Here is a 16,833-nt window from a genome sequence, read left to right as displayed (position 1 = left end):
AGCTTGTGTTGCTTGATTTTTTTTTTCTTTTTTGTTGGCTAATAAACTTTATAATCTCTAGGTAACATTTAGGCATGATTCTTCAACAGTGGAAGTTCAGGATGACCACATAAAGGGCCCACTAAAGGTAATTTATTTATTCACTATTAATTCTAATGCTTCGATGGGAAACAATAATTGTACTTGGTCTTTTAAAAATTAATTGATTACTTTGTTATTGAGTTGATAAATACATAATTCTCTCTAAATAGACTAATAGAAAAAAGTAGACAATGGTGTTCAGTAAAACCTGATATCCTAACTGTGTGCAGAAATGAAATGAACATCAAGGAAGCGTTGATTGCTGTCTGTTTACTCACCTGTCTTGGTCACTATGTTTCACATACTAAAATGATGGAATTTCCAGAATTAATAGGTGATGAACTGGGGATCAAGTGACATAAGTTCCATGATGATATGAAAAGTGAGAAAAAAAATATAAAAAATCTCAGACATTTTAATTCTTTTAAGCAGCTACTGGCATATGAAATTGTTTCATGGTTGTCAGGGAGCTGTACGTGATGAACAGGGTCATACATACAGAGTTTTATTTCTTTGCATCCGTTTCTCTTCGTTGGCCAGTGACGTTCGCGCTGCTTTACTTCCCACTAGGGAGAAGGCTAAAGGGAATGTGTAGGTAGCTGCTGTGTGCTCTTTGGCTATTTTTTTTGTTTTAATTTTTAAAATGTATTTTTTTTAATTGAAGTACAGTCAGTTACCATGTGTCAGTTTCTGGTGTACAGCACAGTGTCCCTGTCACGCGTGTACATACATATATTTGTTTTCATATTCTCTTTGGCCTTTTTGAGTGTCTGAAATGGACGTTGACCTAGCTGAGTGAATTTTAAGAAATGCTAACAGAACTGAAGAAGCATTTGCAGATGCACGAAATATCTTGTCTTAATGAAGCTGTACTTTGTAAAGAATAGATAGATGTATGTGTCTGCCAGTTTGTGGTTGATTTGAAAACTTAATTGGATCCTCAGGGCATTAGTACCTTGCATATGTAGTAGGTACTATGGGGGCCTAAAATTTGTAAGTTTTTGAAATTTCTCCATGTAAAAATATTTTCTGCCCTTCTGTTTTGTAGGTGCCATCTTACACGCACATGTACGTCACTTGTGGGGACAAAAAGAAAAAAACACGCATGTGTATGATTGGACGTTAGCTGCCATTCATTTAGCACTTAGTATGTGCTAGGACTGTACTGAGTTCTCCGCACATACTATCTTGTGTAATCTTTAACATCTCCTTATGGAAGAGGAAACTGAAGGGAGGTGGGAGATAAAGTTATCTGGCCAAGGTTTTAGAGCCAGTAATGATAACCAAAATTCTGGTAGATTCACAGCCTGTAATTGAACATAGTGCCCTCTGGATGATCAGAACACATACCTCTTCATGCCTTTTTTGTGTTTTTGCCTCATAATAACACCATCACAGCTTATCAGTGCCTGACTACCCTGTTCACCTGGCGCAGGCCAGCTGGTACCAACTACAAAAAATGTTCAGTGTTGCAAGGGACAGGAAAGACAGTTACTTTGTATTATCAAGCCATCTTCCTCTCCTGTTGCTCCAGCCTCTTTGTGGCATAGTTGATTTATTTTGCTTCTTTGGTTTTTCTTATTTTATTAAAATTTTTTTTGTGATTAGGGCTTAAGACCATTTGGATTTTGACATAGGCAAGTATATTAAATTTTGGTCTCAACATTGTTAAAATATTTCTCCTATCTGTAGTTCTTTTTGTATGTAGATTTTTCGATTAACTTTTTTTTATTGACTGTGTGTAGATTTTTGATTGTTCCCTAGTACATTCTGTAGCCTTCTGTCAACTAATAGAAAGTGTCAGCATTTGGATAAAATATTTCTCTTAGAGGAAATAAGCCTCCAAGGGTGATGGTCTGATCTCAATATGTTTTCAGTGAGTTCACATGAAAATACTACTAGACCACATGAGTATTAAATAAAAAAATTGAACCATGTATTTGTTGACTGTAGTCATTTAGTGAAAGTTTTAGAATTTCATTCCCTCTTGTGGGCATTTGTGCTGTGACAGTCTCTTTGAACAGTTTTGTTTTTGTTATCATTATAAAGACCATATACATTTTCTTTTATTTTTATTGATGTATAATTGGCATATTGCATTATTATTAGTTTCAGGTGTACAACATGATTCAGTATTTGTGTACATTGCAGAAGGATCACCACATTAAGTCTAGTTAACATCCATCACCATACATGGTTGAGAATTTTTTTTTTCTAATGATAGGGACTTTTAAGATTTACCCTCTTAGCAACTCTTTAAATATGCAATATAATATTACTGACTGTAATCACCATGCTGTACATTATATCCCCGTGACTTTTAATTTTATAACTGGAAGTTTGCACCTTTTGACCTCCTTCATCCATTTTGTCCACCTCTAGTTTCTTCCCCCTCTGGCAACCACCAGTCTGTTCTCTGTATCTGTAACCTTGATATTTTTTGTTTTGTTTTGTTTTGTTTTGTTTTTTCCTCATTTTTTAGACTCCACATATAAGTGATATCATATAGTACTTGTCTTTCTCTGTCTGACTTACTTCACTCAGCGCAATGCACTCAGGGTCTATGTTGTTGCAAATGGCAAGGTTTCATTCTTTTCTGTGGCTGAATTATACACACACAGGCATCTTTGTCCATTCATCTGTCATTGGATGCTTAGATTGTTTTCATATCTTGGCTGTTGTACCTAACGCTGCAGCAAACACGGGGGTGCATAGATCTTTACAAATTAGTGTTTTCAGTTCCTTTGCATAACTACCCAGCAGTGGAATTGCTGGATCATATACTAGTTGTATTTTTAATTTTTCAGGGCCCTCCATTCTGTTTTCCGTAGTGGCTATACCAGTTTAAACTTACACCAGCAGTGCACAAGGGTTTCCTTTTCTCCACATTCCGGCCAATACTTTCTTTCTTGTCTTTTTGATAAGCCATTTTAATACGTGTTAGGAGATATCTCATTGTGGGTTTGATTTACATTTCCCTGATGATTAGTGATGTTGAGCATCCTTTCATGTACCGGTCTGCCATCTATATGTCTTTTCTTCTTTGGAAAAATGTCTATTCAGGACTTCTGCCCATTTTTTAATCAGGTTGTTTATTTTATTCATATTGAGTTGTGTGAGCTGTTCATATATTCTGGATAATAACTTCCGTCAGTTATATCATTTGCAAATATTTTCTCATTCAGTAAGTTGTCTTTTCATTTTGTTGATACTTTTCTTTGTTGTGCAAAAGCTTTTAAGTTTAATTAGGTCCCATTTGTTTATTTTTGCTTTTTTTCCTTTGCCTTAGGAGACAGATCCAAAGAATATTGCTAAGAGTGATGTCAAAGAGTATACATTTTCTTCTAGGAGCTTTATGGTTTCCAGTCTTATATATAATCCATTTGGAGATTATTTTTGTAAATAATGTGAGAACCTCTGTCCATTTTTCACTTGGACTGTTTTTTTTTTTTTTACACTGTTGCATTGCATGAGTTCTTTTTATATTTTGATTTTTGACCCCTTGTCAGATACATGATTTGCAGATACATTTTCTCCCATTCAGTAGGTTGCCTTTTCAAATTGTTGATGATTTTCTTTGCCGTGCAGAAGTGTTAAGAGTTTGATGTAGTTATAAAGACCATATGAATGTAATCATCAGCATTTTCTTGATCAGATGAAGCTATTTTAAATGATTGTCATTAATGGTACAGTTTAACTCTTTTTTTTAAAAAACTTTTTTTATTGAGTTATAGTCATTTTACAATGTTGTGTCAAACTCCAGTGTAGAGCACAATTTTTCAGTTATACATGAGCATACATGTATTCATTGTCACATTGTTTTTCGCTGCGAGCTACCACCAGATCTTGTATATATTTCTCTGTGCTATACAGTATAATCTTGTTTAACTATTCTACCTTTTGAAATCCCAGTCTGTCTCCCCCCTCCCCCCGGTACAGTTTAACTCTTAAGGAGACCCCAAAGTTATTTCTTATTTTTTCCTACTCTTCCCCAGCCTTCTTGAAAAAGAAGTGGTAATATGGTTCAGACAGTAAATTTCACAGGCAGAGGTCCTCAGATCCCCAAGGGTTCCCAAGGCTCTTTCAGGGACATAATACTGGAAAAACTATTTTCATAATAATACTTAGATGTTATTTAACTTTTTCACTAATGGTACAAAAACAGTGTTAAGTAAAACTGCTGGCACATTAACACAAATCAGATCAGTTATTTTATTCTTCACCTGCCATGGACCCAATTAGTGGGGAAAAAAGACGCTTTGATTTGTTCATTCATCTTCTAAAAGTTTTTCTAACTTTTTTTTTATTACTTTAGGTTGGAGCTATTGTGGAAGTGAAGAATCTTGATGGTGCCTATCAGGAAGCTGTAATCAATAAATTAACAGATGCGAGTTGGTACACTGTAGGTAAGGAAATAAATCTTTTAAAAGTATATTTCAATGATAATACAAATAAGGCAGATTTTTATTCATTTATTTCCGTAATTGCCATAGATGTTCTTACTGTTAATGGTTTTTATCTTTCCAGATCTTTAGAACATTTATTTTATAAATACATACATAATAGAATTCGAAATTAGTGTATATATTATATAATTGGATTCTAGCTTTTTATTGCTTCAAAGTATATCCTAGAGAAGACCTTTGTGTATTTAAATAGTGTTAAGCATATTCATGTTGTCGTGCAATAGATCAATTTTTTAATTGTAATATGTTTCGTAATATTTGATATAACGTAATTTATTTTCTATTACCAATGGTGTTGCCAGTTTTCTTAAATATATGCTGGGTTGAATGTCTTTTGTACATGCACATTATTCCAGTATTTCCACAGTGTGTACATTGACAACTAGGCATAGATTGAAGGGCAATGTACTTTTAAAAACTTCAGTAGGTAATGAAAACTCTTTCCTAAAAGATTATATTAATTTACACTCTTGTGAACAGTGTATGAGTGTACTTGTTTTCCCAGTCCTTGTCAAATTTGATGTGAGTAATATTTTAAAATTTTTGCCTATTTGGACAGAAAATAGTATCTCAGTTTTGAGTAATCATGAGATGGAGCGTATTTTCATAAGTTTAATGAAAGGAGCATTTGTTCATTTGTATTTTCTCTCTTTTTAAGTTTTTTTTATTTTTTAAATTTTTATTGAAGTACAGTTGATTTACAGTGTTGTCTCAGTTTCAGGTGTACAGCAAACTGATTCAGTTATATATATATATTATAATATATATGCTTTTTAAGATTCTTTTCCGTTATAGGTTATTGCAAGATGTTGAATATAGTTCCCTGTGCTGCATGCTAGGTCCTTGTTTTTTAATCTGTTTTATATATAGTAGTGCATATATGTTAATCCTAAACTCCTGAGTTACCACCCCCCCTTCCCTTGTGGTAACCATAGTTTATCTTCTATGTCTGTGAGTCTATTTCTAGTTTGTAAATAAGTTCATTTATATCATTTTTTTTTCTAGATTCCACATGTAAGTGATATCCTGACACTTGTCTTTCTCTGTCTGACTTGCTTCACTTAGAATGACCATCTCCATGTCCATCCATGTTGCTGCAAATGGCATCATTTCGTTCTTTTTAATGGCTGAATAGCATTCCATCGTGCATATATATCACATCTTCTTCATCCAGTCATTTGTCAGTGGACATTTAGGTTGCTGCCATGTCTTGGCTGTTGCAAATAGTGCTGCTATGAACATTGGGGTGCGTGTGTCTTTTTGAGTTAGTTGTTTACTCCTGATATATGCTCAGGAGTGGGATTGCTGGATCATATGTTAACTCTTACCATATGGTAACAGTAAGGAACTTCCATACTGTTTTCCATAGTGGCTACTTCAATTTACATTCCCACTAACAGTGTAAGAGGGCCTCTTTTTTCCATATTCTCTCCAGTGTTTATTATTTGTAGATTTTTAATGATGGCCATTCTGACTGGTGTGAGGTGATACCTCATTGTAGTTTTGATTTGCATTTCTCAAATAGTTAATAGTGACATTGAGCATCTTTTTATGTGCCTGTTGGCCTTCTGTATGTCTTTGGAGAAATGTCTTTTTAGGTCTTCTGCTCATCTTTTGATTGGGTTTTTGTTTTTTTTTTTATTAAAATGTATGAGCTATTTTGTATATTTGGGAAATTAAGCCCTTGCCAGTCTCCTCATTTGCAAATATTTTCTCCCATTCTGTAGGTTGTCTTTGTATTGTTTATGGCTTCCTTTACTGTGCAAAAGCTTTTAAATTTAATTAAAATCTCATTAGTCTGTTTTTTATTTTTATTTCCATTACTCTAGGAGACAGATTGAAAATAATATTGCTGTGATTTATGTCAAAGAGTGTTCTGCCTGTGTTATCCTCTAGGAGTTTTAGAGTATCTAGATCTTTAGTCCATTTTGAGCTTATTTTTGTACATGGTGCCAGAGAGTGTTCTAATTTCATTCTGTCCAGTTTTCCCAGCACCACTTATTGAAGAGACTGCCTTTTCTCCATTGTATAACCTCCTTTGTTGTAGATTAATTGACCTGTAAGTGCGTGGGTTTATTTCTGGGCTTTTTATGCTGTTCCACTGAGCTGTGTGTCTGTTTTTTGGCCAGTGCCACACTGTTTTGATTATTGTAGCTTTGTAGTATAGTCTGAAGTCAGGGAGCATGATTACCCCAGCTCCGTTCTTCTTTCTCAAGATTATTTTTGCTATTCGGAGTCTTTTGTGTTTCCATACAAATTAAAATTTTTTTTTGTTCCAGTTCTGTGAAAATTGCCAATGGTAATTTGATAGGGATTGCATTGAATCTGTAGATTGCCTTGGATAGTATGGTCATTTTAACAATATTGATTCTTCCCATTCAGGAACTCGGTATTCCTTTCCATCAGTTTCTCTCATCAGTGTCTTATAGTTTCAGAGTGTCTATCTTTTGCTTCCCTAGGTAGGTTTATTTCTGTTTTATTCTTTTTGATGTGATGTTAAATGGGATTGTTCCCTTAATTTCTTTTTCTGATATTTTGTTGCAACAGATTTCTGTATATTAAGTTTGTATCCTGCAACTTTACCAGATTTATTGATGAACTCTGGTAGTTCTCTGGTAACATCTTTAGGATTTTCTATGTATAGGATCATGTCATCTGCAAAAGTGACAACTTTACTTCTTCTTTTCCAATTTGGATTCCTTTTATTTCCTTTTCTTCTTTGATTGCTGAGGCGAGGACTTCCAAAACTGTGTTGAATAAAAGTGGCAAGAGTGGGCATCCTTGTCTTGTGTGTCACACTGGTTTGCAGATACTGAAAAACCCTTGCATCCCTGGAATAAATCCCACTTACAGGATTTTACTGTATTGGGGAGCTGGCTTGCTAGTCTTTTGCTGAGGATTTTTGTATGTATATTCATAAGTGATACTGGCCTATAATTTTCTTTTTTTGTGATATCTTTGTCCGGGTTTGGTATCAGGGTGATGGTGGACTCAGAATGAGTTTAGAAGTGCTCCTTCCTCTGCAGTTCTTTGGAATAGTTTTAGAAGGGTAGGCATTAACTCTTCTCTAAATGTTTGGTAGAATTCTCTTGTGAAGCCGTCTGGTCCTGGATTTGTTTGCTGGGAGTTTTTAGATTAGTGATTCAATTTCAGGACTGGTAATTTGTCTGTTCATGTTGGTCTGTTTCCTTGCTCAGTCTTGGGAGATTATGCCTTTCTAAGAATTTGTCCATTTGTTCTAGGTTGTCCGTTTCATTGGCGTATAGTTGTTCATAGTAGCCTCTTATGATCCTTTGTATTTCTGTGGTGTCAGTTGTAACATTTGCTTTTTCACTTTTGATTTTATTGATTTGGGCCCTCTCCCTTTTTTTCTTGTTGAGTCTGGCTAAAGGTTTATCAGTTTTGTTTGTCTTCAAAGAACCAGCTTTTAGTTTCATTCATCTTTTCTTTCTTTTTTTTTAAGTCTCTTTCATTTATTTCTCCTCTGATCTTTATGACTTTTTTCCTTCCCCTAACTTTGGGTTTTGTTTTTCCTTCTTTCTCTAATTGCTTTAGGTAATAAGGTTAGGTTGTTAATTTGAGATTTTTCTTATTTCCTGAGGTAAACTTGTATCACTATAAACTTCCCTCATAGAACAGCTTTTGCTGTATCTCATAAGTTTTGGATTGTCGTGTTTTTATTTTGATTTGTCTCTAGGTATTTTCAAAATTTTTCCTTTAATTTCTTCAGTGATCCATTGGTTGTTTAGTAGCATGTTGTTTAGCCTCACATATTTGTATTTTTGCTTTTTTCTTTCTTATAGTTGATTTCTAAGCTCATAGCATTGTGGTCAGAAAAGATGCTTGATATAATTTCAGATTTCTTAAATTTGCCTAGGCTTGCTTTGTGGCTCAGAATGTGGTGTATCCTGGAGAATGTTCTATGTCGCTTGAAAAGAATGTTTATTCTGCTGCTTTTGGAATGGAATGCTCTGTAAATACCAGCTAAGCCCCGAATGTATCATTTAAGGCTTGTGTTTCCTTACTGTTTTTCTGTCCCTGTAATCTATTGGCGTGAGTGGGGTGTTAAAGTTCCCCCTATTACTGTGTTATTGTCAACTTCTCCCTTTATGTCTGTCAACATTTGCCTTTTGTATTGAGGTGCACCCATGTTGGGTGCATATATATTAACAATTGTTGTATCTTTTTCTTGGATTGATCCCTTGATCATTATGTGGTGTCCTTCTTTGTCTCTTATAACAGTCTTTAAAGACTGTTTGGCCTGATGTAAGTATTACTACTCCAGCTTTCTTTTGGTTTCCATTTGCATGAAATACCTTTTTCCTCCCTCTCACTTTTGGTCTGTATGTCTCTAGCCCTGAAGTGAGTCTCTTATTGACAGTATATATACAGTTCTTGTTTTTGTATCCGTTCAGCGAGTCTGTATCTTTTGGTTGGAGCATTTAGTCCTTTTATGTTGAAGGTAATTATTGATATGTGTGTTCTTACTGCCATTTTGTTAATTTGTTTTGAATTTGTTTTTTAGGTCTTTTTTTCTTCTTTTGTTCTCTTTCGTGATTTGATGACTATCTTTAGTATACATTTGGATTCTCTCTTCTCTTTTGTGTGTGTATCTATTATGTATTTTTGGTTTGCAGTTAGCATGAGGTCTTGGTATAGCAGTCCGTGTATAGACACATGATTGCTTTAAGTTGCTGCCCTCTTAATTTCAAATGCACTTTAAATGCCCTGCATTTGTACTTTCCTCCCCTCAGGATTACTGTTTTTGATACCGTATTTTACACTTAATTATTTGTGTATCCCTTTAACTGCTTACTGTGGGTGGATATAGGTGATTTTACTACTTTTGTCTTTTAACCTTCCTTGTAGTTTGTGTGTGCATGACTTCCTGTGTTTTCTGTATGTTTGCCTTTATCAGTGAGCTTTTCCATTTCATAGTTTTCTTGTTTCTAGTTGTGGCCTATTTTTGCCTATAGAAGTTCCTTTAGCATTTGTTTCAAAACTGGTTTGGTGGTGCTGAATTCTTTAGGTTTTGCTTATCTGTAAAGCTTTTGATTTCTTCCATCAAATTTTAGCAAGAGCTCTGCTGAAAAGAGTATTCTTGGTTATAGGTTTTTCCCTTTCATCACTTTAAATATATCGTGCCATTCCCTTGTTGCTTGCAGAGTTTCTGCTGAAGACTAATCTTATGGGAGTTCCACTCTGTGTTATTTGTTACTTTTCCCTTGTTGCTTTTAATATTCTGTCTTTATCTTTAATTTTTGTCATTTAATTATAAATATGTCTAGGTGTATTCTTCTTAGGGTTAATTCTATCTGGGACTCTGCATTTCCTCAACTTGAGTGACTATTTCCTTTCTTAAGTTAGGGATGTTTTCAGCTGTTATCTCTTCAGATATTTTCTCAAGTCCTTCCCAGCTCTATTCTACCTCTGGGGCCTCTGTAATGCGAATATTAATGCACTTCATGTTGTCCCGAGGTCTCTTACACTATCCTCTTTTCTTTTTGTTCTTTTTCCTTTGTTCTGTTCTGTGGTAGTGATTACCACTGCTGCCTTCTAGATCACTGATCTGTTCTTCTGCCTCATTTAGTGTATCTTTGGTTTCTCCTAGTGTGTTACTCATTTTAGTTATTAGATTCTTCAGCTCTGGTTGTTCTTTATATTTTCTAACTCTGCTTAAAACTTCAAATTTCTCGCTCTGTTTATCCATTCTCTTCCCAAGATCTTTGATCAACCTTAGAATCATAACTGAACTCAGGTAGATTGCCTGTCTCCTCATCACTTACTTCTTCTGGGTTCTTATCTTGTGCCTTTGTCTGGAACATAGTCCTCTGCTGCCTCATTTTGTGTAAGTTTCTATTTGTATTTTTATGTGTGTGTGGGTCAGTTATGTTTCTCAGCCTTGGAGATGTGGCCCTCTGTAGGAGACATCTGTGTGTCCCAGCAGTGCACTCCCCACTGGTCACCCAAGGGCCAGGGACCAGCAGGTCCCAGGGGAGAGTTTGGCCTGGGTTTGTGGACTTCTTCCGCAGGCTGTGGAATTGTTATTTTCTTACTTCTGGTGTCTGCACCCTGGTGGGTGGAGGTTGGACTAGAGGCTTGTGCAGGTTTCCTAGCAGGAGGGACTGGTGCCTGCCCACTGGTGGGTGGAACTGGGTCCTGGCTCTCTTGTGGGCAGGACCTTGTCTAGGGATGTGTTGAGAGGCAACTGACTGTAAGCTCGGGAGGTCTTTAGGCAGCTCTTCTGCTAATGGGTGGGGCTGTGTTCCCGCCCGGTTAGTTGTTTGGCCTGAGGAACCTGCAGGCTGTTGGGTGGGGCCTGGTCTTGGTGCTAACCACCCAAGCAAGATGTCAGCCTCCAGGAGAGTTAGCAGGCAGATGAACACTCCCTGTTATGTCCACCACAGCTTTTATTTCCCCAGGGTGAGCCATAGCTGCTTCCCACCTCCCCATGAGACCCTCCTAGACCAGCAGGTAGGTCTGGCCCAAGTTCCTGTGAAGTTACTGCTTTTGTCCTTGGTCCCAGTGCAGGTGAGATTGTGCGCGCATCCTGTAAGGATAAAGTCTCTCCTCCCCCAGTCCTGTGGGGCTCCTGCCATTCAGACCCCCCTGGCCTTAAAAGCCACATGCTCTGGAGGCTCCTTGTGCTAGTGATGAACCTTGAACTGGGGAGCCTGATGTGGGCCTCGAAGCTCTCAATCCTGTGGGAGAACTTGTACCGCATAATTATTCTCCAGTTTGTGAGTTGCACCCCCCCAACCCGCCCCAGTGTGTGTGGGATTTGACGATGTCGTGAGTGCGCCCCTCCTACTGTTTTGTTGTGGTTACGTCTTTATGTCTTTTGATGTAGAAGATGTTTTTTGGTAGGTTCCCCTCTTTTTTATTGATGATTGTTTAGCAGTTAGTTGTAATTTTATTGTGTTCATGACAGGAGGTAAGTTCAGGATCCTTCTGCTCCACCATTTGAATCCATTAATCCCCTGTTTCTTTTTCTCTTTTGAATTACCAGCTAATAGTGTCTTCCCAGGCTTTTTCTTTTCCTCTTGGACTGATTGTCTTTTTCTTATTTTCAGGGTGTGAGTTTATATATGTATATATATAAAGGGACTATTAACCGTGGCCACTTCATCTGCAGGTGTCTGTGCTTTACTCCTCTCTCTGCCGTCAGTTTTCCTATGGTCACCTTTTCCTTTGTAATTAAAACATTTTTAAAATTGAAGTACAGTCAGTTTGCAGCGTTGTGTTAGTTTCTGGTGTACAGCATAGTGATTCAGGAATATAGATATATTCCTATTCAGGTTCTTTTTCATTAGAAGCTATTACAGGGTATTGAGTATAGTTCCCTGTGCCGTACTGTAGGACATTGCTGTTTATCTGTTTTATATATAGTAGTGTCTTCAGTCCTTTGTAGTTTTACTTTTGATTCTTGTTTTTTAAGTTCTTCCTTCCATTGGTATACATTTATTATCCAATGTATTCTTCAATTTATAGTTTTATTTTTGTTTTACAAGCTTTTTACTTCACCTACAATTTTTGAACATTCTGAAGTATCATCAAATAGTATTTTTTGATAGCAGAGATATGAGTAATTATCCCAGTATTACTTATTGAATGGCAGTAATTCTTGCTCTTTAACGACCTCAGAGATGAGTATATCAACATCTAGTAAAATGTCTTTGGTTGATGTCAAAATTTGGTGGAACTTTGAAATAGTATAAATGTGTTTTGCGTATATTTTTGTGGGGTGAGAAGAAAACCTGGTGAAGAGAGGGAAAATTTGATTTTGATACATAAGGAAATACTTGAATCTGTGTAGGTTATAGACTGTGAGCAATTCTACGTAGTAAGTTTTGTTGATAATTAAATGTGGTTGTCTCATGAATGTGGCACTTTTACCATAGAATATTTTAGTTACAACAGTAAAAAGATGTAGTAAAAGGTATTTTCCCAGTCTCACATAATGTAAAATCACATATAACATGAGAACCTAGTGTATTTTTTTTGTGGTTTTTTTTTTTTTTGGCAAAAACTACTATTTCTAAAATCAAGGCCTGGTGACTTTATTTAAAATAGAGGTACTCCCTTTCCATGATTTGTAAGGAACGTAGTATATGCTAAAATTATGTCATAAAAATATGTATATTCTATTTATATATAAATGTTTACTGGGACATTTTAGTACTTTAAGTAAGTTTTCAACTGGGGCACATGAGCCCCCAGGGAACATTGGGCAGTATCTGGAGACAGTTTTGGTTATCACAGCTGGGAAGGGGGTACCACTGGCATCTAGAGCTGGGGGCCAGGGATGCTGTTAAATGTCCTGCAGGGCACAGGCCCCCATGACAGTTATCTGGTCCACAGTGTTGGGGCTGAAGCTGAGAAACATTGCTTTAAATAATAAAAACGGAGTCATCTTTTAAGGGTAGTCTGAATATGTAAATTGGTACTCTTATTTTCTGTTTCCGAGGTAAGTCTGTCAGTATTTACCAGCAGGAAAACTTGCCTTTTCTTTACCATACTGAGAAGGATTAATTAGCATTTAAAAAGTTTCCTCTGAAAATGCCAACTTCTCATTTTTATTTGGTGTTTTCTGTTCCAGGGACGATGTTTTAATTTCAGGTTTTCTTTTCAATGTCAGTTACTTCTGTTCCGCTAGAGACTGGAAAAACTACTCCATGTGGGAAGTTGTTCGTTAGAAAACAAAGTGCAGACCAGATTTCAGAAGCAGGCTTTTTAGACAACAGCTCTGTTTGCGCTGAGAAAATTAGACGGTAGTTCGTGTCGTCTTGTTAACCTTGAAAGCCGCTCAGTGGTTTCGTTTCTGCCTCCCTCCCGCAGTGTTTGACGACGGGGACGAGAAGACGCTGCGGCGGTCCTCGCTGTGCCTCAAGGGGGAGAGGCACTTCGCCGAGAGCGAGGTAAGGGGCTCGCCCGCAGCGCCCGCCGCCAGCCCGGGTGCCCGGAATCCGGGCAGCAAGGTTTCCTTTCCCAGCCGGAGCCGCTGGCTTGTTAATCAGGAAAACTCGTTGATACACCAAACCACCATAGTGTCATCCATGACACCTGTTTCAGGCATAGCGTTTGAGTGCCAAGCTCAGTATTCTTTTTGTCTAGAAGTATTTTAGCGTTTGCCCATGAAGAAAGTACTGTGGGGCTGTTTAATGATTATTTTTAGGCAGCTTTTACATAGATTCCGTTAGTTTGTAAATAACTGTAGAAAAGAGGTGTCTGATATGTGATCCACGCCAGCCCCGCCATCAGTAAAGGCAATGAAGATGCTGTAAACAGGCCCTACCTGCTACTGCTGCTTATAGCCTCTCCTCGGAGATGGCTTGCCGACCGCCCTTTCCACGCTAGTTCCTTCCATTCCTCATAATCCCTTCAGGGTGATTTAGTTTTCTTTATAGCACATACCATTCTTTGCCACCAAAATATGTATATGTGCTTAATTGTTTATTGTCTGCCTTCCTTACCAGAATGTGTCAAAAGAGCAGAGATTTTGTATGTTTTCTTCACCACTTTGTTCCCAGTTCCTAGAACAGTGCCTGGCACAGAGTAGGAACTGAATAAATGTTAGTTGAATGAATAAATGAAGTGCTTCTATTTGCCAGGGACTCTGCTCAGTGCTTTCCACACACCTTCACATTTACAGCGTCATGAGGGTCATTGCGATTGTAATGTTCAACTTAGAGATGATGATATCGATGGTCAGAACTGGTTCTCAAGCCAGCACTTTTTATCATCAAAACCATGCTCTGAAATTGAAAGGTGTCATTAAGTTCCTAAGAATGGAGGGTTCACAAAGTTTTCTAGATTAGTAACTTGCAACTCAGAACTTTTAAAACGGACATATTGTTACAAATAGTCTTATCTGGTCCAGTCTCTAAATGTTAATTAATGCACAGTGTGGCCAAACCAGGATTTCTTTTTTCTAGTAACTGTTTAGAACAGTGTTTCTGTGGGGATGTTTTAATACTGCTTTTTAAATTATTAGACTTTATTTTTAATGTTTTTCTTTGTTGTTACTTTCCCTTCTCTTACATGACCGAATTCCCATTTCAAGTTAAGGTATTCTCTGTGTTATGATTCCAGCTTATCTTTTCCGTCTCATATTCTACCATTTACCTGTACCTCGGCCTCGTAAGACTATTTGGTATTTCGAGGTTATGGCTCATACTCTCCTGGTTTCTGCTGAGCCCTGCTCCTCTCAGGCCACTGAGTGCTTCCTCCTTCAGGGTGTCTTTCAGGAGCTCTCTGAGCAGGCTGGCTCTCTTTATCCTGTAATCCTTTTGCACTTCTCTTATTTTTGTTTTATGGTCTTTTTGGTTACTTTTATCATTTTCTCTATAAAATTGTAAGCTGTTTTGGGGAAATAGTCATGTTTCTGTCATCTTGATAGGCTACCCTTTTTCCAGCAGTGTTTTCTGCACAGAAGCCTTCAGTACATTTGGTGAATTGTGAAGGTTTAAATATAGCTAATACGTGTAGCTTTGGGGCAAGTGCAGTGGACTTGGCTTCTTACACTGGTGAAGTAATAGAACTCTTTCTGAGTTTATGTAATTCTTGAACTAATTTCATTTCCCTTTGTTAGAACATATGTATTAACTATAGTTGGTTAACAAACATGGGGGCTTTGAAGACTTGATTTTTCACATAAGTGAAGACATGTGTACCCTTCTTAACCTTAAGAAGGATCTGTTTCACTGTGCGTGTCTGTACATGTTAAACAATGTTTTACTAGAGGGACATTGGAATACTAGTGTATTATTCCTTTCCCTGTTGCCGTGGGCAAGGTGCTGTGCTAGGTACTGGGGTCACAGGGGTAAGCTAAGTAGACATGGAATTTATCCTTGGGTAACTTACTGTCTTTTGGAGGAGAAAAAGCATTAATCAATCAAAAATTCTAAGGGTATTAAGCTCTATGAAGACATGACCAGGAGTGTATTTAACCTACCACCTGTGCATTCTTTCCTTTATTTGATATTTTTTATATCTTCAAAAGACAGTTTTAGTTTTTTGGAAGTTTGCACAGAGCATTGTTATTATTATTTATAAGTTTGGCCTTCGAAAGAAAAGCCACATTATACTGGCAGTATTTTGGGCCACTAATCCCATTAATAAGCTACATACCTAACCAGAGACTTAAATTCAATATTTTCGTGATAAGAGATCACAATAAGAACTTCATTCAGTTTGAATCCAGCATCAAAATCACTGGTTCTAGCTGTAACCAGCTTAGTGAGGATGGTGCCAACTTCCTGACAGCTGTTAGAGTGTTTTGGTGTGTCTACAGAGCATTCACAATCTGAGTGTTTTCCAAAAGCCGTTTTACCAGCTGGTATTCTCTCTTTGCATTTACTCCATGCAGTTGAAAACTCCAGAGAGTTTAGATAAAATCCTGGTCCACATCTCCTCAGTGCATTGTAGGTAACAAGGCTGTAGGTGTGTTTCCCCAAGGCCTGCAGAATTTTCTTTGAGCTTTTAACATAGGCAGGAGTCTTTGGTTTTTTCCTTCAGGTAAAAGACAAGACAAATTCTATGCTTCCCCTAGTCTTTTCTGTCACTTGCTTTCCAGGACATGGACTGAGGCCAGGGGTAGATTGTTCTGATTCTTTAGTACATACTAGGAAGAGATGATGGTTTATTTGAGAATTCCTGTGTGGGGTTTCTAGATAACTCTTCAGAAATCCTGGGTATTTTTCTTTTAACAAGTGAAATGACCAGCTGATGCTTAAAACAGAAGTCACAGTACTTGATGGAACCTCTCCTTTCAAGAGAGCAACTTTAATTTTAGGGGAATAGGAAGGGACATTTAATTCTTTTGTTAACTTGATGGAAAGTGAAGCCAAATTAACTTATTTTGCCTGTTTACCAAATATAGTACTTTGAAATTTTTGCCCTTAAGAAGCATAATTAGGAGTTACTGACAAGTGACTTTTGAAGAATTTTGTCTGGCGTATTACTGTGTTTGGGCCAACTTTGCCTCCAAATAGTTTTAAATTTTTAAAAATATTTTAAAATGTCTGACTTACAAACTAAATTCGAAAGATTAGGTATTTTAGCTCTATAAAAGTTATGGTTTTTGTCATTTCAAGAAATCAGTTTTTATTTAATGCTTTATGTCTAGTACCTTTTCCCTATGCTTTATTCTTTGTTGTTGGGTATATATATATTTATGTGTCTATATATATCTATGTGCCTTAAATATATGTATGTGTATTTTAAGAAAATATGCAAAATAGGTTATTAATATACTTCCCTCTTTCATGTTTTATTTAATTCATCG

At 36.8% G+C, this 16,833-nt stretch overlaps 1 protein-coding gene across 5 annotated transcripts in view; it reads left to right on the top strand.

Annotated features, from left to right (window-relative positions):
* Window positions 1-16,833, top strand: part of ARID4B (AT-rich interaction domain 4B) — a 127,995-nt gene that overhangs the window by 51,990 nt on the left and 59,172 nt on the right. For all 5 annotated transcript variants that reach the window (XR_004324148.1, XM_032491874.1, XM_032491876.1 and 2 more), the window contains exons 4-6: window positions 62-127; window positions 4,397-4,487; window positions 13,386-13,465. Coding sequence is in view for 4 of the 5 variants with exons in the window: in XM_032491874.1 (XP_032347765.1) it covers window positions 62-127; window positions 4,397-4,487; window positions 13,386-13,465 (237 nt within the window). In the remaining variant the exon portion in view is untranslated. The remainder of the gene's footprint in view (window positions 1-61; window positions 128-4,396; window positions 4,488-13,385; window positions 13,466-16,833) is intronic.

Source organism: Camelus ferus, chromosome 11, assembly GCF_009834535.1.
Source record: "Camelus ferus isolate YT-003-E chromosome 11, BCGSAC_Cfer_1.0, whole genome shotgun sequence".
Lineage (NCBI taxonomy): Eukaryota > Metazoa > Chordata > Mammalia > Artiodactyla > Camelidae > Camelus > Camelus ferus.
The sequence above is the reverse complement of the archived record's forward strand: the minus strand, read 5'-3'. Positions and strand labels throughout refer to the sequence as shown.